The sequence below is a fragment of the Podarcis pityusensis genome (genome assembly GCF_964106645.2).
Source record: "Podarcis pityusensis genome assembly, chromosome: 3".
NCBI classification, from domain to species: domain Eukaryota; kingdom Metazoa; phylum Chordata; class Lepidosauria; order Squamata; family Lacertidae; genus Podarcis; species Podarcis pityusensis.
In genome coordinates this window covers 92,332,131-92,354,691 of record NC_138026.1, presented here as the reverse complement: position 1 = coordinate 92,354,691, position 22,561 = coordinate 92,332,131, and the positions used below count along the sequence as shown (strand labels likewise).

General features: G+C 41.6%; 1 protein-coding gene and 1 long non-coding RNA gene across 12 annotated transcripts in view; one reads left to right on the top strand and one right to left on the bottom strand.

The window, feature by feature from the left end:
• DNAH14 (dynein axonemal heavy chain 14) overlaps positions 1-22,561 on the top strand; it is a 133,047-nt gene that overhangs the window by 28,006 nt on the left and 82,480 nt on the right. For 9 of the 11 annotated variants that reach the window (XR_013984497.1, XR_013984498.1, XM_081000069.1 and 6 more), the window contains exons 21-35: positions 1,130-1,320; positions 2,235-2,480; positions 4,852-4,973; positions 6,731-6,902; positions 10,647-10,751; positions 10,852-10,970; positions 11,716-11,790; positions 14,301-14,388; positions 15,220-15,470; positions 15,924-16,152; positions 17,412-17,465; positions 18,297-18,442; positions 19,737-19,805; positions 21,004-21,190; positions 22,419-22,498. Coding sequence is in view for 9 of the 11 variants with exons in the window: in XM_081000069.1 (XP_080856195.1) it covers positions 1,130-1,320; positions 2,235-2,480; positions 4,852-4,973; positions 6,731-6,902; positions 10,647-10,751; positions 10,852-10,970; positions 11,716-11,790; positions 14,301-14,388; positions 15,220-15,470; positions 15,924-16,152; positions 17,412-17,465; positions 18,297-18,442; positions 19,737-19,805; positions 21,004-21,190; positions 22,419-22,498 (2,134 nt within the window). In the remaining 2 variants the exon portion in view is untranslated. The remainder of the gene's footprint in view (positions 1-1,129; positions 1,321-2,234; positions 2,481-4,851; positions 4,974-6,730; positions 6,903-10,646; positions 10,752-10,851; positions 10,971-11,715; positions 11,791-14,300; positions 14,389-15,219; positions 15,471-15,923; positions 16,153-17,411; positions 17,466-18,296; positions 18,443-19,736; positions 19,806-21,003; positions 21,191-22,418; positions 22,499-22,561) is intronic. The other 2 variants (XM_081000073.1, XM_081000074.1) reach the window with 2 other exon arrangements.
• On the bottom strand, positions 15,901-19,160 carry LOC308474223. Its single transcript, XR_013984574.1, has 2 exons — positions 18,757-19,160; positions 15,901-16,111 (listed from the first exon to the last, which is right to left on the bottom strand). It is a non-coding gene; the product is annotated as an uncharacterized lncRNA (long non-coding RNA).

The window sequence follows — 22,561 nt, the reverse complement described above, 5'->3', positions numbered from 1 at the left end:
GTGTTCTGAACAAAGAGAACAAATCATATTGTGCTTGCTCAAATGTCTCCCTTGGTCAGTTCATTGTGCCAAACTGCAGACAGCTTTCTAAAAGAACGATTATTTGTGAGAGAGAAAAACCTAACTGTATGTACTTCTTGATTGTCATGACTATGTCAAATATTAGTAATATGATGATGATAATAATAATAATAATAATACCTTTATTGTCATTGTACAACCTGTGTACAATGAAATTAAATGAGCCTCCCCCCCCAACACTCAGTCTCGTTGCACTCTGCTTGCTTATCGAACAACATACCACCTTGCAAGTCAATTGCGCTATGTTATTTTCCGTTCAACAGCCTAACAGCCTACAAAGAGAAGCTATTTTTTAGCCTGTTGGTACGGCTGATTATACTTCTATATCTCCTGCCTGAGGGTAGAAGATTAAAGAGGTGATGGCCGGGGTGTGAGTCATCCCTGAGAATTTTTCTCGCTCTCCTAAGGCAATTCAGAATATGGATGCCACCAGGGGCACCCACTTGCCCCCCACATTGAGAGTGCATGGTCATGTGATGTGTCATGTGATGCGCCATGTGACACCACCCAGTGTGTGCCATTTCTGTGCTTGCTCGTCCCAGACCCCACCTGGCTCCTGGGCTGCAGCTGGAACGAGCAAAGCAAAGATTGCCTGCACTCATCCCAGCCGCCACCTGGTTCCTGGGATCCCGGGTTGCCAGGCTACAAATGGGACGAGTGGAGCAGAAATCTCCTGTGCTCGTCCCAGCTGCTGCCTCGCTCCTGGGCTGCTGGATGGAAGTTGGGGCTGATGCTGGGGTGCGTGGAGGGTGCCTTGGGTGGTGGGGGATAGCAGCCCCCTCAATATTGGGGGGGTGCCACCCCCTGCTGAAAAATATTGGGGGAGCTGAAGCCCCCTCTGCCCCCTAAACCCAGCACTGCTGGATGCCACATTCCTTGTAAATAGAAAATAATTCAGAATGTTATTTGGGAAAATAAAATAGCTTTAATATGAAGGCACCCATGAAAAAAGACCAGAAAAAGCTCACAAAAGAAAGGAATATTTTTTGAAATAAACTTCTTTATGAAAAGTGTTTTGATGTGTCCATAATATTTTCATATTTTGAAGGCTTGCCAGAAAATACTATTTTACCAGCTATGAAGAAATCATTGTATGAGTTCAAGGAATTTTTGCCTATCGTTATAGCTTTACGGAATCCCTGTCTTCAGCTGCGGCATTGGGAAACAATACAGAATATTGTTAAGCAGACAATTAATGGGGATAAAAGACTGACCCTGGATAAGATTCTGGAATTCAATGTAATTGCATGATTTATAAGTACCATTTATTATGCTGTAGAATACCCCCCCCCCATCCTCTAGGTTTTGTAGTCTCTTGGGCATTTTTTCAAGTTTTACAGTTAATAGATTTATCTATTTCATTTTAAAGTGGCTAGAGAACTAGCATATTTGCCTTGCCCATATTTGTTGGGATCAGTTCAGTTGGTCTCTTCTTAGATATATGGTTCAGGTCACTGGATATATGAAATGGAGCCAAAAAGCTTTGAGAAACTGCATGTTCCTGAGGCTTCTAATTAAGCCTCTTTACGTGGTCATTGCATGCCCAGCCGCAGAGTCCCCGCCCCCCAGGGATCCTGGCTAACAAGGGGATGTGAATAAATGGACACCACAACTGTCTGGAACTAAAAAAGCCACAACTTGGTTGATTTCAGAAGTAGCCATTGTCATAATTAGATACAAGATGAGGCCATGCTGGATTTTCAGCCTTTGGTCAGGTGCCAGACCTTTCTGTGCAAAAGTCAGAATTTTGTGTTGGTTGTACATTTTGAATAATTTCTCTTTTTAGTTTGCGCACGTAGCAAGTGTGATTCCATCATTTGAATGATAGTAGCATGGCAGGGGGCATAACTGTGAAGCCACAGGAATCAAACTACCATTACATTCTATCTAGAGCCCAGGAATTCCTGTTCTCCTTCTTTTGGTGAACTGTGTATAATGTACCATAGGGGTATACGAATAAATTTTATCAGGAGAAATAATGGAGGTGGCAATAATAAGGATATTGCATTAGCCTCAAGTCAAACAGGGAATCTTGAAAATTACTTTCTTTGTGAATACATTTTCTGAATATATATTACAGTTATTCATTTAACAATATTTATCTCTTTCTGTCTACCAGCAGACAAAAATGTTTCTAATTTTTAAACTTTTAGATGTTTCAGTATAGAAAAGAAATAAATGAGGTATCTGTAACAGCGTCCAATGAAGCAACTCTTGAAGCGATGCTGAAAAGGATAATGGACATTTGGTACAAAACTGAATTTCATTTATCTCAATATCACACTGAAACATCAACTACTTTGATTATTTCATCTGCTGAAGATATAATTGCTTTGTTAGAAGATTCTCAAGTGACAATTTCTACAATTAAAGGTTCTTGTTTCATTGGACCAATTAAGGTAAATCTTACTCGAGATGTTTGAATAGAGTTTGTATTCAGTTATTCAGTCATACGTAGTTACTTTCCATTTTGGAAATCCAACATCTCCCAAAATGATTATTTAAAACAGTAATGTTTGAACTTCCCAGATGGCTCTAACACTAGACATATTTCACATTTTTAAATTATGTATGGTTTTTTATCTATATAAAATTTGTTCAACTATATTTTTCTCCTCCTCTATCATTTACATTTCTTTTGCATTCTGTCTCCAAAAAATGGTCATGACACTGCATGTGTGGCCCGCTTTACATATAATTGTTATTCACTTGTGAGTTGCAGTACACCAGTTGAAGACCAATGCTTTAAATAATTACGATTCTTAGTTAATTAATTAAAAAAATTATACTGCTTGTCATGCAAGCATCTTCCGGAGGTGTACAAGAGTAAAAAATACAAAACAAATACAAAATATACAATAATATTAAACTCAGAAGGCAATTTGTAGTCAGATCAATTTAAAACCACAAAGGTAGGCATCATGAACCAGCAAAATCCAGAAATAAAAGAAACTTTCAACATGTGTTGGAACTGTAACAGTGTTGACTAATGCCTTATTTCTGAGTGGAAGGCTTTTCTGGATTTTATGTACTACTGCATAAAAGGCTGTCTTCCTCATTGTTGACAGACCTGCAGCTTGTGGCACAGCCAGGAGGGTCTCTGAAAACCATAGCAATGTGTACTTAGGTCTATATGGAAGAAGGCATGGTTTCAGGTAACCTGGTCCTGAGCTGTTTAGGCAGAGCTTTTTTTCAGGGGGAACTCCCCAGAACTCAGTTCTGGCACCTTTCTAGTGTATTCTGGAACCTCTTAGGTGGGTGCCATTGCCATTCTAAGAGAAAGAGGGAGGCATTCATGGTGAGTTCCGGCACCTCTTTTTCTAGAAAAACAGCACTGTGTTTAGGGACTTGTACATTAATATCTCACTCGCTGGATCATTACCTTGTCATGGTGAGTGGGCTTGCACGTTCCTATAACCCTTGTGAGCGAAGCCATCTGGAATCTCGTACTCCCAGCAGGGTCACCCAAGGTGTTAGGTCAAAGGGAAGGAGCTAGACAAAGACAAAGACTTCTCCTACCTAGGCAGTTATCTTTCCACAAGGGTCAACATTGATGCAGAAATCTAGCATCGCCTGAGCTCTGCGAGTGCAGCTTTCACCTGATTGATGTGCAAAGTGTTTGAAGACATTTGCAGGGAAACCAAAATGCTTTTTTACAAAGCTATTGTACTACCAACCTTACTGTATGCTTGTGAAACATGGACATCTCCAACTTCTCGAAAGATTCCATCAACGGTGTCTCTGAAAAATCTTACACATCACTTGGGAAGACAGATGAACTAATATCAGTGTACTGGATGAAGCAAAGATCACCAGTGTTGAACCAATGATTCTTCAACATCAACTTCGTTGGACTGGTCATGTTGTGTGGATGCCTGATTATCATCTTCCAAAGCAACTACTCTATTCTGAACTTAAAAATGGAAAACGTAACGCTGGTGGTCAACAAAAGAGGTTTAAAGAACTTGTCTAAAGGCAAATCTTAAAAAATGTAGTATAAACACCGACAACTGGGAAACACTGGCCTGTGAGCACTCCCCTTGGAGAACCGCCTTTACCAAAGGTGTCATGGACTTTGAAGACACTCGAACTCAGAACTCAAGGGAGAAACGTGCTAAGAGGAAGGCACACTTGGCAAATCCACAATGTGATCAACTCCCGCCTGGGAACCAATGTCCCCAATGTGGAAGGATGTGTGGGTCCAGAATTGGCCTCCACAGTCACGGACTCATTGTTAAAACCGTGTTTATAGAAGACAATCTTACTTGGCTACGAGTGATCACCAAAGAAGAAGACATTAATATGAAAACATTAAACCTGACCCATTAACTAATTGGAAGCTAGTGACGTTCTTTTTACGAGATGTTACATGTCCATGGCTAGCCACAACACTTGGCAACCTCGCTGCTGCATTCAGCAGTACATGGAACTCCCAGTTTGCATGCATTTGGTACGTGTGTGGTCGCTGACACACACTTTGGTTTTGGTCCCGGAAGGGGCTGAGGTAGGGCACAGCAGGCATATGAGCTTTCCGCCAATGTGTTCAGCGCATCACAATTCAACCCCTGCATAAACGGGGACTTGCCTGGATTGCAGCTTCCACACCATTCATAAGGGTAGTCTTATAGAGGGCATTGCAGTAATCAAGATATGAGGTTACCAACTTGTGATGTTGTGAGCCTGATTGTGAGTTTGATTTGCTAAGCCATGTTTATAAAAGAGGATTATATGATATTGCTCCAGTTTATGATTATTCTGTTTTTATGATAGAGTCTTGTGGATGCTTGGGATCGTAAACTAAACCTATTTTCTTGTACTCTGGAGGAATGGTTGAATTGTCAAAGGAATTGGATTTATCTTGAGCCAATCTTTTGTGCTCCAGAAATAAAAAGGTAAGGTTTGGTCCAGCAGTACTGTCCCACCTATACTGAATAATTAAGATTTCATATCTAAGCTAAAATAAAACATGAATTTGTTCATCATAATTCTTTTTCTCTAAATCATGTTCTGAAATGTATTTGGTACTCTTTTGGTTTGGTGGGAACTACAGTGGGGCCTAATACACCTGTAATATTAATCGAAACTATGGCTGAAGATGAATGAGCAAGCATGTAGCAGTTAGAGATGGGGAACCTTTTTCAGCCTGAGGACTAGATCAGAAATGCCCATCTGTCCACCTGTCAATTGCCTTATGACATCAGGTGACAACTTCAAAGGGGCTTGCTGTTAATGCTTACACAGACAGCAAACTCCTTTGGAACCACCAAACCGCTTTGTCCATTTGCAGATTCAGTTGGGCTTCAAATCATGCCCACAAATAGCCATTTTTCCTCTGCAGACTTGTAAAGCTGCCCATAAATGTCCATTTGCAGGTGTGGTTTGAATCCAAACCACACGTGCAAATGAGCAGCTTCAAAGGAGCTTCTTGTCACCAAGCCCCACTTGCTGAGGAACAATGAACAATTGGGAGCATACTTTAAGCATTTGATTGTTTCTTTACTCCACACCTGACATCATATATAACTTCAAGTATGTGACCGGTGGACCTGGTTAGGGCCAAAATTGGATCTGTGCTGGGCCCAATTAGCCCCACGTGTCAGAAGTACCCCACCACTGGTGTAGGTACTGAGAGCAAAAATGGTTGCTACTTGGGTTCTCCCCAGATCTTGCTGCTGCTGCTGCTGTGCTACCCAGAGTTAAGACATGATTTGGCTTACAGTATTATTAGCTTTGAACTCAGGCTCACTCCCAAACAAACCATGATTTACTATGGGCGGAAGGCTATCACATGGGTTATATCACCACCTAGTGTCCAAGTTAGAAAATGTTCAGAGTTGAGTGTGTATGTACTTCCCACCCTCACTCAGTTCATTTCCTGCCTTCATACAAGATGAATCTAGACAGCTTAGCATATAGTTGGCTTCTTGTCTGTCTGTGGACTTTGGTTTCCTTTTCTTTGTGAGTTTTGTTTGTCTCTGTATGTGAAATATACTCTGAGTTGAGTGTGGATTTCATGCTCTTTATTCAGCTCAGAGTAGTGAGGAATGGAAGTTCCCCCAGATTGTCTGCTTTATATACATTATTTACATAATGGGCCCCACGTGATTGGCTAATTCCGGGATTCACCTGTAGGCGAATCAGGTTGCGGATTCACTTCCACCTGGAGCTGGATTGGTTGGCGCCTGTGGACCAATCAGACTGCTGCATTCTGAATCCTGTTGTTCTAGGACTAATCAGACTGCTGCTTTTTGGATCCTATTCAACTCAGTACATAACAGTATGTTTATTGTGAGAGTACCTTTCCTAGTGTTTATTAATTCCTAAAAAGTCCCCAAACAACCCACCCTTTATCCTGCAGTTCTCCCCCAATGCTCCCATCTTGCTTCATTCATCTACCTTGTTGCATCATCCTGGCTTCCCTTTTTTCTGAGTTCCCTGGCTTCTTGCCTCTCTGCCCAGGTGCTTGTCGTTGCCCCATCCAGTCCTTGCTCTAAGAATCCTCCTTTGTCCTGTGGGACATACTGTTAATTCAGTGTTACTGTAAGTGTGTGCTTTAAATACAGACTATAGGGATAGTGTAACTGTTCCATGAAGACAAATTCATTGTTCTACATTTTATGCTTTAAGAATATTTGTTTTTTAAAAACAGACAGCTTCCAGAAGAATCAAATCTTTTCTCTCAAGTTGATAGCAAATGGAAAGATCTCATGAAACGTACAGAAGATAATCCAAACGCTCTTAGGGCAACTACAACAGCAGGAGTTTTTGAAACTCTGCAAACCAACAATGCACACTTAGAGAAAATACAGAAGGCTCTCGAGGTAAACAATACTAAGTTTTTTAATTGCAGTGGAAGCAACCCCCAAAAGACCTATTTGAAGTGAGGTATGGGCTGTTGTTATTTGGGCCACCAGAATGTTTGCACTAAGATCAGGAGTTTGAAGGATAGTCCTTCAAATGTTGTCAGTGAAGAGATTAACTGCATCTGATTCCTCCCCTCTCAAAAACAAAAGGGGTGAGATGCCTGTTGAAGTAAAGAGTTCCAGGACTTCTGCTGTGGGGAAGTTAGATTTATTTCCCTTCAGGAACAGATAGGGGAGATGAGCTATGTAGTTAAAGACAAAGGGAAGCGGTTGCGTAATAGCACATTGTAGCCAGCAGGATTGAACAAGAATGCCATCCTGCTGGGTGATGCTTCATGTTCCTGTGGGGAACCATCACCCTAGGGCTGTTAGGATTGAACCCTCCACTCACCAGCCAGTGACACGTTTATGCTGAATTGTGAAATTAAGATTGGGAGATAATGCAGGTAATGCTTTGCTGGCAGCTGCCATAGTCTCAGCTGTGTGAGTAGGCTCTCAATGAACCTCACAAAATTGCCAGAGCATGCATATAGTTGCATGAATAAACCTGATTTCTAATAATAATAATAATAATAATAATAATAATAATAATAATATTTTATTATTTATACCCCGCCCATCTGGCTGGGTTTCCCCAGCCACTCTGGGCGGCTTCCAACTGAATATTAAAAACAGTACAGCATCAAACATTAAAAACTTCCCTAAAGAGGGCTGCCTTCAGTTGTCTTTTAAAAGTAAAATAGTTGTTTATTGCTTTGACATCCGCTGGGAGGGCGTTCCACAGGGCAGGCGCCACTACCGAGAAGGCCCTCTGCCTGGTTCCCTGTAACCTTACTTCTCGCAATGAGGGAACCGCCAGAAGGCCCTCGGCGCTGGATCTCAGTGTCCGGGCTGAACGATGGGGGTGGAGACGCTCCTTCAGGTATACAGGACTGAGGCCGTTTAGGGCTTTAAAGGTCAGCACCAACACTTTGAATTGTGCTCGGAAACGTACTGGGAGCCAATGCAGATCTCTCAGAACCGGTGTTATGTGGTCCCGGCGGCCACTCCCAGTCACCAGTCTAGCTGCCGCATTCTGGATTAATTGCAGTTTCCGGGTCACCTTCAAAGGTAGCCCCACGTAGAGCGCGTTGCAGTAGTCCAAGCGGGAGATAACTAGAGCATGCACCACTCTGGCAAGACAGTCCGCGGGCAGGTAGGGTCTTAGCCTGCGTACCAGGTGGAGCTGGTAGACAGCTGCCCTGGACACAGAATTAACCTGTGCCTCCATGGATAGCTGTGAGTCCAAAATGACTCCCAGGCTGTGCACCTGGTCCTTCAGGGGCACAGTTACCCCATTCAGGACCAGGGAATCCCCCACACCCGCCAGCCCCCTGTCCCCCAAAAACAGTGCTTCTGTCTTGTCAGGATTCAACCTCAATCTGTTAGCCGCCATCCATCCTCCAACAGCCTCCAGGCATTCACACAGGACCTTCACCACCTTCACTGGTTCTGATTTAAAGGAGAGGTAGAGCTGGGTGTCATCTGCATACTGATGAACACCCAGCCCAAACCCCCTGATGATCTCTTCCAGCGGCTTCATATAGATATTAAAAAGCATGGGGGAGAGGACGGAACCCTGAGGCACCCCACAAGTGAGAGCCCAGGGGTCTGAACACTCATCCCCCCCCCACCACTTTCTGGACACGGCCCAGGAGAAAGGAGCGGAACCACCATATAACAGTGCCCCCAGCTCCCAGACCCTCTAGACGGTCCAGAAGGATGTTATGGTCAATGGTGACAAAGGCCGCTGAGAGATCCAGCAGAACTAGGAAACAGCTCTCACCTTTGTCCCTAGCCCACCGGAGATCATCAACCAGCGCGACCAAGGCAGTTTCAGTCCCATGGTGAGGCCTGAAGGGATCCAAATGGTCCGCATCCTCCAGGCGTGCTTGGAGTTGTTTGGCAACCACCCGCTCAATCACCTTGCCCAAGAATGGTAAATTTGAGACTGGGCGATAGTTGGCCAAATTGGCTGGGTCTAAAGATGTTTTTTTAAGAAGTGGTTTAATGACTGCCTCTTTCAGCGGGTCTGGGAAGGCTCCCTCACAGAGGGAAGCATTCACCACCCCGCAGAGCCCATCGCCCAGCCCTTCCCGGCTCGCTTTTATCAGCCAGGATGGGCAAGGATCAAGGAGACAGGTGGTTGGTTTCACTCGTCCAAGCAGCCTGTCCACATCCTCGGAGGTAACAGATTGGAATTGATCCCACGCAATTTGACTAGACCAGACTCTAGCACTCTCCTGCCCCGGCCCTGCTCCCACGGTGGAGTCTACCTCCTTCTGAATCTGAGCGACTTTATCTGCAAAAAACTTTGCAAAAGCATTGCAGGAGATCTTGGGGTCCCTACCAGGCCCCAGTGGTGCAGGTGGTTCCGATAGATTGCGAACCACCTGAAAAAGTCTCCTGCTGCTGTTTTCTGCAGATGCAATGGAGGCGGTGAAGAAAGCCCTCTTCGCCGTCGCCATTGCCACTTGGTAGGCTCGACGTTGAGCTCTAGCCCATGTCCGGTCTGATTCAGAATGAGTTTTCCGCCACCGGCGCTCTAGCCGTCTCAACGATTGTTTCATCACCCTCAGCTCCGGGGAAAACCACGGGGCTGTCCGGGCTCCATGCAATCGGAGAGGGCGCTTTGGAGCCAGACAGTCAATAGCCCTGGTTAACTGCATTCCAGCTGGCCACCAGGGAATCAGCTGAAAGGCCATCAACTTGGGATAAAACATCCCCTACCACTCTCTGGAAGCCAATTGGATCCATTAAGTGGCGGGGGCGGACCATCCGAATTGGTCCCACCTCCCTGCAGAGGGGAAGGGTTGCGGAGAAGTCCAGTTGCACCAGGAAGTGATCTGACCATGGCACTTCTTTCGTTTCGCTTTTAGTTAATGTCAGATCACCAACATCCGTAGAGGTAAACACCAAGTCTAAGGCATGTCCGCGGCTATGAGTTGGGCCAAATTTATTCAGGGACAGCCCCATGGAGGCCATGCTTTCCACGAAGTCCCGAGCGGCCCCTTGTAAGGTTGTGTCGGCATGGATGTTAAAATCCCCCAGGACAACCAAGCTAGGTGTCTCCAGGAGCATATCCGCCACGACCTGAAGCAGCTCGGGCAGGGAATCCTTGGTGCAGCGGGGAGGTCGGTACACCAAAAGGAATCCTGTACTGCCCCTATTGCCCAACTTCCAGAACATGCACTCAGAGAACTGGGTCTTCCCAATAGGACGCCTGGTGCAGACTAATGACTTCCTAAAAATCACTGCAACCCCCCCTCCCCGCCCACATGACCTGGATTGCTGTGCGTAAGAGAAACCTGGTGGGCAAGCAGCGGCAAGGACAGGCCCATCTGCCTCATCCAACCAGGTCTCTGTCACACATGCCAGGTCAAATCCTCTTAATGGGGTAGACTAAGGCTAGTTCTTCATTCAGTCCCACAGCCTCAGACTGGCACCATGTACTGTATGATATTGACATTCTTTTCACATCTGTTTCAACAAAATCCGAAAGAACATATGGCAAAGAACAAATTAGAGGGAGGGAGTGAGGAAACTGACATAAATGAGGAACACGCTCCTAGACGATGAAAAGTGTAAGATGCTGTTTTATAGTTTCATTTTCACTTTATAATTTTAAGTCAAATTTTGTCTCATTTTTAATTTTGGGGACAGGACTATCTTGAAGTTAAACGTATGGTTTTTCCAAGATTTTATTTTCTCAGCAATGCTGAACTTATCGAAATATTAGCTGACAGCAAAAACCATGATGTTGTGCAGGTAATATTTAATATCACATACATCATACTTTTAAATGTTTTTACACATGGTTATAGGCTTAGTATTTATTATTGTATTTTGCTTAACATATTTGCTGCAGCCTCATCTTGTGAAATGTTTTGCAAATATAAGGAAGTTATATATACGCCCACAAGAACAGAGGCCTCCAGTGGTTTTAATGATCGGATCTGCTGAAGGGGAAATTCTTCTAGTACCAAAGTACGGTATACAGTTATTTTTAATTTTAAGGTATCAGCCATAACTCTATAATCCATATAACTTGTTCCATCCCTGCAAAGATTTCCACTTACACACCAGAACTCCCTGCCATGTGCCTCCTAAATCTGTTCTGAGTGTTCCCCCAACCTGCTGGCACAGATGTTGGGAGGGCACAGGGCACACGTGGGGCAAGGAGAGGAGGAAACGATCCACTGCATAATTGGAAATCCTTGCACTTACAAGACAAGTTAGTTGGATACCACTCATACAATTTCAGGCAATTTGTTGTAGTAGGCTTTTTTGAGATTGTTTATTCATAAGTATATGACTAGTTAGATGATCTGAGTGATCTGTTATAAATGTCTAGCTGGTGCAGAGTGCTGATTGGCCAGCAAACAGAAGGTGGACAGAAATGAGTCTCTCTTGGTTCAAACAGAAGAATGTAAGGGGGTGGAGGTGCGGGGGGGGGAGTGTGACTGAGATTTTGGGGTTTTATATTTTTGCTTGCACATCTCCTTTGCAGGTCTGTGTCCTAATAAATCTAATGCACCAGCCTGCACTGTAAGCACCAATGATGCAGGTGTTTGGAAGGAGGCTCTATCCTGACTGCTACTGGCTCCCTTTTAAACAAAAGGTTGAGTTTAAAAAATCAAAACCCTTAAGGACAGAGTGGGAAAAGAATTGAAAAAAAGACATTAACCATGTGTTTTTATTAAGTGCTGAAATTTCAAATACTGTCTCATAGGAATGTTCGTATTAGAGGTCCTGCTGAACTGTGGCTAGGAAATGTTGAAAACACCATGTATGATATGGTAAGAAGGTAAGTATCTGTGTTAGAGAAGTTACATAAATTTGTAAAATTATTTATTACAATAAAAGGCAAGTAACTTCATCCTTTTTCTTATTGTACATTGTTTTTAATTAGGTTTGAAAGTTGCTGCTGTCATGGCCTGCTTAGTTCTAACACAATTCTTTTCAATATACTGGCAGTAGGGTGTTGGCAGAGCAGCATTATTTCCTAGCCCTTCTAAACACATTCCCTTTGTAGTAAATGATGGAGGCTATTATGTGGTAAACCCAAAAGGTCACATGTGTAATTCTATCCATGAGTGAAAGCAAAATTGTTAGTTCTTATGGTGGCAGATTGATGTTTGTCTATTTTGGACTGAAACCTGGTACAGATTCCAGTTCCTAACCATATTGATTACTTCTTACTGATCAAGTGTTTCATCTGAGGCTCAGGGAACAGAGAGACTGATTCTTAGCTTTTGCTTCCTTTGAAGCAAACCAGTGGTGTCTGGCAAGTTCTGGGAATCTCCTGCAGGGGTTTCCCAAACTTGGGTCTCCAGCAGTTTTTGGACTACAACTCCCATCATCTGTAACCACTGGTCCTGCTAGCTAGGGATGATGGGAGTTGTAGTCCAAAAAAACTGCCGGAGACCCAAGTTTGGGAAACCCTGATTTATACCCTGATCATTAGACTGCTGCGCAGCGGTAAATTAATCAAGCAGAGTCTTCCTTATAAACAGAATAAAACATTTACTTGAGAAAATAAAGTTGTTCATAAACAGCATAGTCAAAGAGCACACACAGAGTGCTCATAGCAGCTATCTAACTCTTCACAGAGGCATAGTCCTAGTTACTGATAAACTGGAGTCCTGGAGCCACTCTGTCTGCCTTAACTTTACATTCATAGCACCACATTACAACAACAGCACAGACACTACACTGGGCCTGCCTGCGAACAGGATACAAATTTATAGAGAGAATGAGTCATCCTGTAGATGAGTCACAATGATTCAGCAGTTTGTGTTAACAGTTAGCAGGCTTAGTTTTGAATGGTTATGTAGGTCTTGTAGGCCTTGCCTTCTTCTGCTCTCAAGAACCTTTGTCTCATGACATGGAAACCATCTGAACCAACAAGAGTTGTGCCCCAGCATTTGGGGGCGAGTTTTTGACAGGACTGTGATCACTTTGGATGCCAGCCTGACAGGCTGGGCAAGGGCCAAGTGGTACAAGGTGTTGGTTCCACCACCGAGACACATAAGCTAATCAATCTTCTATGAGCTAATCTGTTGGTGATTCAACAGTTTGCAGAGATTATGCCTCTTTGGTTTATGGTGTTAAAACAGACAGTGGAATAGCCAAGGTGCATACATTCATCATGGCAAAACAAGGTCCATGACTTCCCAGCAGGAAGCCACTGTACTTATGGAGAAACATCAGGAGTCAGTGAAAGGAACAACAATGCCCAGGCAGACTGGGTTAAGCAAAAAGTCATTACAGCACAGAGAGTGGAAGCTGAATCCAAGTCTTCAAGTAGTCCACAAACAAACAAATCAAAATGTTGTAGTTAGTGAAATACTGCCAGTATATGAGATAAATGTTACCATAACTTTAAGTGATTGCTGCTACAGAATCAAGCTATTATAGAAACTTCTGAAGGCAAAGCCCTGACACCCCCATCCCCAGCTTTGTGGCAAACTAGAAGCGTTCAGTTGTAACATGAAGAAACCTAAAACATTCTGTCTGCATACCAAAACTGAAGACAGCTATGGCAGTTTTAGGACGATCTTGAGAGAGTACCCTATTTAGATATTTACTGGTTTATTGCCATAGGGTCCAAATAAATTATCCTTTATTCGCAATTCTGGAATGACTGGTTTCTCTTTTGATTTTGAGCCATGTTTTATATAGGCACAAGTGTAATGATATAAAACAAAGCTTGAACTCATGATTACTATTCTTTGCAATTTTGTAAAGTTACGATGTTTTTAAATGAAGATGTAACTAGACACTACAAGAGACAACAAATTGTCATGCCTTCATGGCTCTTTTCTTCACCTCCTTATAATTTGTAGTTTAACACAATGATGCCATTGCATTGTACATTGCTGCACACCCTTCTCACACTATTTTCTGTTGCTTGGCAGGTTTAGGGCATCACACAGTACTACATGTTGTATCAATCTATATTTATTTATTTATGAGTTTTCATATCCCACCTACTAACTGAAGTTCTTGAGGTGGCTTTCAGTATATTTGTCATTCCCCCCCCTACCCCCGATTGGCGCTGATCAAGGTGGGGAAGGGTTCCTTGCCTGTTACAACTCCCTTCCCTAACCCAGAAAGACAGGAAACAATGTCACGCCTCCCCCACATCCTAAGGAGAGGTTACATAATAAGGCAGAGTGGAGAAATGGCAGCTTTATGTCTCTTGCAAAGTCTAGTTCCATTCTCACTTACATTCCTGTATAATATGCTAGAAAACAGCCTAGTGAATTTACTACAGATGTATTAATTTATTGTAACTATATAATGTACTTTAAGATTTATAGCAGTTGGAATCGCAGAATGGAATCAAATGGAATTTAAAGAATGGTTTTTCACTCACCCAGGGCAGGTGATACTACTTGTGGTAAGCACACTACAAGACGCATTCAAAACTTTACCATGTCATTTAACATATTTGGAAGATTCTGTATTTAAAATGTTCTGTAGTAGCACGCACAATTTATTTATGTGTATACACGATAAACCTATCTTGCTTTTGAGTTTCTGTAGGTGATAGAGCAAATCACAAGGTTTACTGTTATTTCTGATGAGATGGATTTTGGTGCTAAGGGATGTGGCTTTACATAGTTTAGTGCTTACATTCTTTATTCTGTACCAGTAGGACTGGAATCAAAAGAAAGCATATTTTCCCTATAAATGGGAAATGTATAAATTTGGCAATAATTAGTAGAATATAGCAGGCTAAATGGGATTGTACGGTGTCTTTCCTTATAGTGACAACTGGGGGGGGAATTCTAATAACATTTTATGAACCATGGAAAAATGTATGTTTCTAATTTGGGATAGATGATTTATACAGAATGTTCAGGGTGTCCCTGGAAAACAACACAATATTTTGTGTTTAGCTGATAATAAATATCTCTATCATTATTGAAATGGTTGCAAGGTTTTGTTCTAATTTTGGATTATCTGGTTTAGTTTTTGGATCATGATTTTGGATTGTGGTTTAGTTTTGGGTTCTCTCAAAGCCTGCTCATTCAGAATTCCCAAATCTCCCTGATGCTGTGAGAAATAGGAGAAAAGGGGGAGAGAGCAAAGTTTTTCAATGATAATAATAATGATAAAAAATAAAAATAACATTAAAAAATGTAAGTTAAAATGTTGTGCAATATTTAATTTTAATGCAAGTAAGCAAATCATAATTTTTGCTGCTAATAAATATTTTCATTTCTAGAGTCAAATAATGTTTTCTCGTGCGTGTGAAATGAGCTTGTCGAGTTCACATGCAAAAATGGAGTTGAAAGAAGGCCGCGATGATCTTATCAGCCTTATAGAGCAGCTAGCAGAGATAGCATCAGATATACTTCCCTACCACAAGCAAAGCACATTGGAGGCACTGGTTACTTTGTTCATTCACTGTAGGGATGTAATGACTGTACTGATAGATAATGATATTTGTAGCGCTGAAGATTTTGCATGGACAAGGTATATCAATATAACCATTCTGGGCTCTATTTTTGGATTTTGGGATAAGATGAAAGGATATTGCAATACTCAAAATAGATAACACGTTAGTTATATATTATCTGGTTTTAAAAAACACTATACTATAAATAAAAAAGTGCAATCTCAGATTTGTAGTGTTAGGTCCTGCACATATATTTCTCCCTGTCTTGAGGTGCTGAATAGGCCTCACTTCAGAGTGTTCTCATGCCTGAGCAGATTCACTTTTATGTTCCTAAATCAAATCCTTGCTTGTAGATGTCCCATTTTCTTAACCTTATGACAGAACTGTGCTCTTAATGGAATTTTGACCACTGAATGTTATTAACATTGAAAAATCTATACATACTATGTTACCAATTTATATGCATATATAATTTTGATAAAAAGAACTACGTTGTTGACAAAACTGTTACACAAATTATTTTATTTCAGGCAGTTGCGTTATGAATGGCATGATGTCAACCCCTGTAAGGTTATCCAAGGTTATGCCTCTTTTGAATATGGTTTTGAATATCTGGGCTGCTCTCCGAGATTGGTTATTACTCCTCTCACAGATCGATGTTGGCTAACCGTTACTGGAGCTCTTCAGTTGAATTTAGGAGGCTGTCTTTCTGGTCCAGCTGGTACAGGAAAAACAGAGACTGTCAAAGATCTTTCAAAAGTAAGCGCTATCCATTTGATATCAATAGGTACTGTCTTTTATACACATAGTATTTTCCAGATATGTCATAATAGATTTATGTTTCTGCAGTTGCATCTGGGAAGACAGAGTTGTGGGTCTTAGTTTCAGGTGCAATGTGATCTTACCAATCCCCATCAACTTCTGCTCACACACTTTTTCTAATAAAAGTAGCCAGTCTGATAATTAGCAAAACATTTTATAGCTGTATAGTCACAAGCTCTTCTCCTCAAGGAGTTTTGGTAATGTTGGCTGGGTTAGATAGCTTTATAATTTTCAGTGTCCTTTTGGATTCCCAAATGTTAGAACCTTTTTATTCCTATTTGCTAATGGGTTTTCATGCTATGCTGCTATTTTGATTATTATTTTTAAAAATACATATTACTCAATTTGGTGTGCTTATTTGGGTAACACCTTGGTTCTAAAAACCAGTGTCTGGGATCTATTTGGTCACATTGGTTGATATTTAATTTGGCTTATTTTGCCTGAGGCGTCAAGAATTTTACCTCTTGTTCCTTGGAATCTTAGGGACATGTGGTGTATAACCTGATAATCTATTGTTCAGAAACAGCCATGATGGCATCCTTTGAGGGGTGATAGGATCCTAGGATTCACAGTAACTTCTGAATTCAACAAGAACTGCATTTTGGGTTGTGCTGGGCTTCTTGACAGTGGCAAAGGTCCAATTTATTCTGGTGGATGATGAAGTCTTCAGATTGGGTACTTCCTCTTGCATGAAATTCAGACAGGAGCAAAGAATTGTGGGAGGTGTCAGGACTGGTAGGCTGATTCTCTTCCTGCCTTGATGGAGCGGTTTGATTTCCCCCGGCTCTCACTGTTTTTTTGACTCAGCTAAGTTCCTGTTTCTTTTTCTACTCTTCCTTTACTGTTTTTCTTTGGTTCCCTTTCGTACCTTTTCAGTCTCTTTGTCTCTTTTCCTCTGTTGGGGTACATAAAAAAGAAAAAGTTCGCCCACTCCCTTGTGTCTTCTATTGCTTCTGATTTCTGTGATTTTCCTCTTATGACAGAGTTTAACTTCTCCAAAATTGCGCTTGGCTTTTAAATTCAGAAACACAGCTTTTTCCACAGTATTTGTAAAGTGTAAAATATCAAAATATAAATGGCAAAACTAAACTGAAGGTATTTGAGATTTTTGTATATTTAACAGTTGTTAAATTACTCATTTATCTGAGTAAACAAATATAATTGCTTCTGCTCTGAAAACTGCTTTTTTTCATTAGGCCTTGGGAAAACTGTGTCTTGTCTTTAACTGTTCTGAAGGTTTGGATGATAAGGTACAGTAGACAATTTTATTTAATATAGAATTTAGAACACTAAATTTCTTCTTTAAAAAAGTTTGCTAACAATATCAATAGTGCCTTTTGATCATGCTGGGAAACCCAATCTTATGGGTGTTCTTTTCCTTGTAGTATTGCAATAATTGACTTATGCTGGTGCAACTAAAGCAACAATTTTTCACTGTTTTGCTGGGGACCCTGCATCCCTGAGATTTTGGTAGTGTTCAGCAGCTTTCCTCCGACCTTAGAAAACTTTTACCTAATAAATTATTATGTCGCACTGCAGTCTGAAATCATATCTCCCCTGCTAAAAAGTAACATGAAACATCTGTGTAAATTGTTTTTGGAATTTTAAATGATGAATATTTGTAATGTAGATGCTTAAAACTGAATGTCAATTCAATCTGAGATTAATTTTGTGTTTTGAAATTTAGTTACATAAACAATTATATATCTATATATATCTATATATATAACCAGTGAGATTTTCCTGTTGATAAATGAACTGCATCACCTGAGAAAACATCTTTCTTCTGCCTAGTATTTTTGAATAAATTTAGTTCATTTGCTTGACTTTCATAAGTAGCATTCCTCTTCATGTGGAACAGCATTCCTGTTAAGATACAACAGGTGCTCACTATCTGCTCTTTCCAGAAACTCTTGAAGTCATTTTTGTTCCATATAGCAACTGTTTTTTGTGTTTTCTAGCTGTTTTTATTGTAAATCGCTTTGAGACATTTGTACAGAAGGCATTCAATAACTGAAGGGTAAATAAGTCATCATCTTGGTAACTTAGCACCTAATGAAAATCTCTCCATTTTTTTAAAGGTTATGGGGAAATTATTATGTGGATTAGTTCAGTCTGGAGCATGGTGTTGCTTTGATGAATTCAACAGGATTGATGTAGAAGTCCTTTCAGCAATTGCATCACAGATTCAGGCAATCAAGGCAGCTAAAGATAGTTGCGCTGTCAGGTATATCTTTTGCAAGTAGTAATACTTTACGTCCAAACTACTAACTACATGCAAATGCATGTAACTTTGCCCCAATTTTAATATTTTTGGTAATGAAAACAAGCCATGGAAGTAGAAGAAGCCTTTAGAAATCCTGTCTCCAAATGTGGATGAGTTTCCTAGTACAGAATGTCCTCCAGTTACCCCATTCAGGACCAGGGAGCCCTCCACACCTGCCCATCCCCTGTCCCCGCAAAACAGTACTTCTGTCTTGTCAGGATTCAACCTCAATCTGTTAGCCGCTATCCATCCTCCAACTGCCTCCAGACACTCACACAGGACCTTCACTACCATCACTGGTTCCAATTTGAAGGAGAAGTAGAGCTGCATATCATCTGCATACTGGTGAACACCCAACCCAACCCCCCTGATGATCTCTCCCGGCGGCTTCATATAGATGTTGAAAAGCATTGGGGAGAGGACAGAGCCCTGAGGCACCCTACAAATGAGAGCCCCGGGGTCTGAACATGCATCCCCCAACACCACTTTCTGAACATGGCCCAGGAGAAAGCAGAACCGCTGCACAACAATGCCCCCAGCTCCCAACTCCTCTAGACAGCCCATAAGGATGTCATAGTCAATGGTGTCATAGTCAATCCAGCCACACCAGGAAACAGCTCTCACCTCTCTCCCTAGCCTGCCAGAGATCATCAACCGGCGCAACCAAGGCAGTTTCAGTCCCATGATGAGGCCTGCATCCCGACTGGAAGGGATCCAAATGGTCCACATTCTCCAGGTGTGCCTGGAGTTGTTCAGCAACTACCCACTCAATCACTTTGCCCAAGAATGGAAGATTTGAGACTGGGCCATAGTGGACCATATTGCCTTGGTCCAAAGATGGCTTTCTAAGAAGCAGTTTAATAGCCGCTTCTTTAAGCAGGTCTGGGAAGATTCCCTCACAGAGGGAGGCATTCACCATTCCGCAGAGCCCATCGCCCAGCCCTTCCCAGCTCGCTTTTATGACCAGGCCCCAATGGCAAAGGTGGTTCCATTATATTGCAAACATGAAAGAGACTCCTGCTGCTGTTTTCTGCAGATACAACAGAGGCGGTGAAGAAGGTCCTCTTCGCCATTGCTATTGCCAGTTGGTAGGCTCAACCCTGAGCTCTTAACACATGCTCGGTCCAATTCAGAATGAGGTTTCCTCTGCCGGCACTCTAGCTGTCATCTGTGATAGTAACTTTATCAATCATCCTATCAATTTTCTGACTTCAGTAATACATTTTTAAAAAAACCAATCTAATATTTGTCATAGATTTCTATTGGAAGGAAAAGAAGTTCGGCTGAAACCATTCTGTGCAATTTTTATTACCATGAATCCTGGGTAAGTGATTATAACACTTGTTCTTCAAAAAATACTAAAAGAGGTAGCAATCCCATTTTGAAATGAGCATATAAAACTGTCTTACCTCAATTCAGACAAAAGGTTCATCATCTCATCACTGTCAGTGCCGACTTCATCAGCTTTCCATGATATCAAATTGGAGTATTTTGCAGGCTTACCTAGAGAAACCAAAGAATGAATCCAAGATCTTCTACATCAGCTGTGGAGAGTCTCTGACCTATATGCTTAATTAAGACTGGCGGGTCCTCATTTGGCCTGCAAGGCTGTTTCACCTCAACCCATGCCCACCTGCCCCACACCTGTCATACACCTGCTCTATATGGAAAGCATGTGCTCCACTAGACATCGGGTTTTTGATTCAGTTCACAGTTAAGGCAAACCTGCATAATTTGCAGGCCTGAAACAATGTGCAAACTGAAACACAGCCACCATTTGAAATTCAAGTATCTCTGGTTTTTGCAATGCTGTTCTCCAGCCAAGTAATGGATACAAAACTTCATATACGGTGGACCCTAGGTTGTCAAACGTAATCTGTTCTGGAAGACTGTTCGACTTCCAAAACATTCGACAACTGAGGCGCAATGGGCAGTCGGCAAAATCCATTGAAAAAATGGAGAAACGCGACTCAGAAGCCATTCGACTTCCGAGGTGCGTTCAAAAACAGAAGCATTCACTTCGGGTTGTCAGCGTTCGGAAGTCAAAACGTTCGACTTCCAAAGCGTTCAATAAGCAAGGTTCCACTGTACTAGGATAAAGTGTGCATAGAAATGCATTTATTGGGGAAAATAATAATATATGAAATCATACTGCAGGAAATTGCTTTGCAAAAATGTGTATACTGTATTAGGAGAATTTCACCCTAAAATCTGATGAATTTTCATGATTACATTTTTCCAAAATAAATCACAAGCTTTTTCTGTATCTAAATAGTTGCTTTTAAAAAGTCAGACTGTTAACATTTTTTAAGGAAAAACATTCTTTACAATAGGTTTCCTATAATAGTAGTGGTCCACATCATTATCTCTCAGAGCTTTATTGTAGAGCTACTATACTTTCTTTATATGCAGTATTGTGTTGTAAGTTGTTTATTTGTTGTAAGTATTAAAACTAATACTTTTGAGTGTTCTCGGTTTATAATTGCAAAAATAGACCTAGTGACTTTTGTTTTTCTTTTAAGATACAAAGGTCGTGTAGAACTCCCAGACAACCTAAAATCATTATTTCGCCCCGTCTCAATGATGGTACCAGATTATCAACTCATTGCTGAAATAATGTTGTGTTCAGAAGGTTTCAGGTCTGCAAAATCACTCTCAGAGAAGATAGTAAATCTTTATCATCTTTCTAGCAACCAGCTTTCACGCCAGGTATAATATAATGAGAGAGAAAGAGAGACAGCCTTTGAACCCTTGAACCTTTTCATGGGACCTATTAGTGGGAGTCTCATTGACAGTTTTACATGTGACGTTACCCCCGTTGCACTACAAAGAGAATAACTATAATAAGCCTATACAAGAACTTTCCGTATAGTTTTGTATCTTAAGTTTAGATTTTGGGATTATGAATTTTTATTTTTTAATTATTTTCTGTGTTCCTTTCAATAGTCTTTGCCTGTCTCCATTTCATCCAATTCCCCCCACTTTAAAACTGTGGTGGCAGTTTCCTCCTTCTCTGAATTTCCTCATTTTTTTCAGCATGGCTCCTTCAGCCTGGCGCACTTTTTAAACCTGTAATTCATTTCTCTCTCTCTCTCTCTCTCTCTCACACACACACACACACACACACACACAGCTGCTTGCCAACCCCCTTCATTCCCCTCTTTAACCCCTTAGAGCTTCCCTTTCATACCCCATGCAAAAGCTCATTTTTCATCTTTCCAACCCCATTTCTGAAGCCACTTCTCTCTTACGTTCTGTAGTGTTGCTTTGCACCCGTTTCCACCTTCACCCCATGTCTGTGCCTCTCCCTCTCCTTTTGTACAACTCCCTTGTACACAAACCACCTCCATGGTAACTTCCTGCATCTTCCTTCTCCCACACATTATAATTACAGTGGTACCTCGGGTTAAGTACTTAATTTGTTCCGGAGGTCCATTCTTAACCTGAAACTGTTCTTAACCTGAAGCACCACTTTAGCTAATGGGGCCTCCTGCTACCACCACGCTGCTGGAGCACGATTTCCGTTCTCATCCTGAAGCAAAGTTCTTAACCTGAGGTACTATTTCTGGGTTAGTGGAGTCTGTAACCTGAAGCGTATGTAACCTGAAGCGTATGTAACCTGAGGTACCACTGTATTAAGAGCTTTTTTCACCTTCCACCAGGTGATGAAGCCACCATCCCCTATTATTCAGACACTTTCATGTCCCTGCTTTCATCTTAAACCCTATTCCCATTCTTACTACTCCCTCCTTTGCAACATGGTTTGCACCCCTATTTTCCCCTTTACTCACCCTTTTCCCTCCATCTTCGCTTCCTTTTTTCAAAAATAAACCAGATCTGGAGATAAAAGGAAAAAAGAGTTCATTTCTAAGCTTTCCAAAATTTTGACAATCTGTTACCTCCTGGTTTGCAGAATGCTCCATTTTATATTTTCTAGGATCATTATGATTTTGGTATGAGAGCCATAAAAACTGTGTTAATAAGGGCTGGTCAGAAGAGGCAAGAGTTAAAAACACAGTAAGTAAGATTTTTTAATTGCCTAATGCATAGCTGTAACATTATTGCGCTATAGGCTGTGAT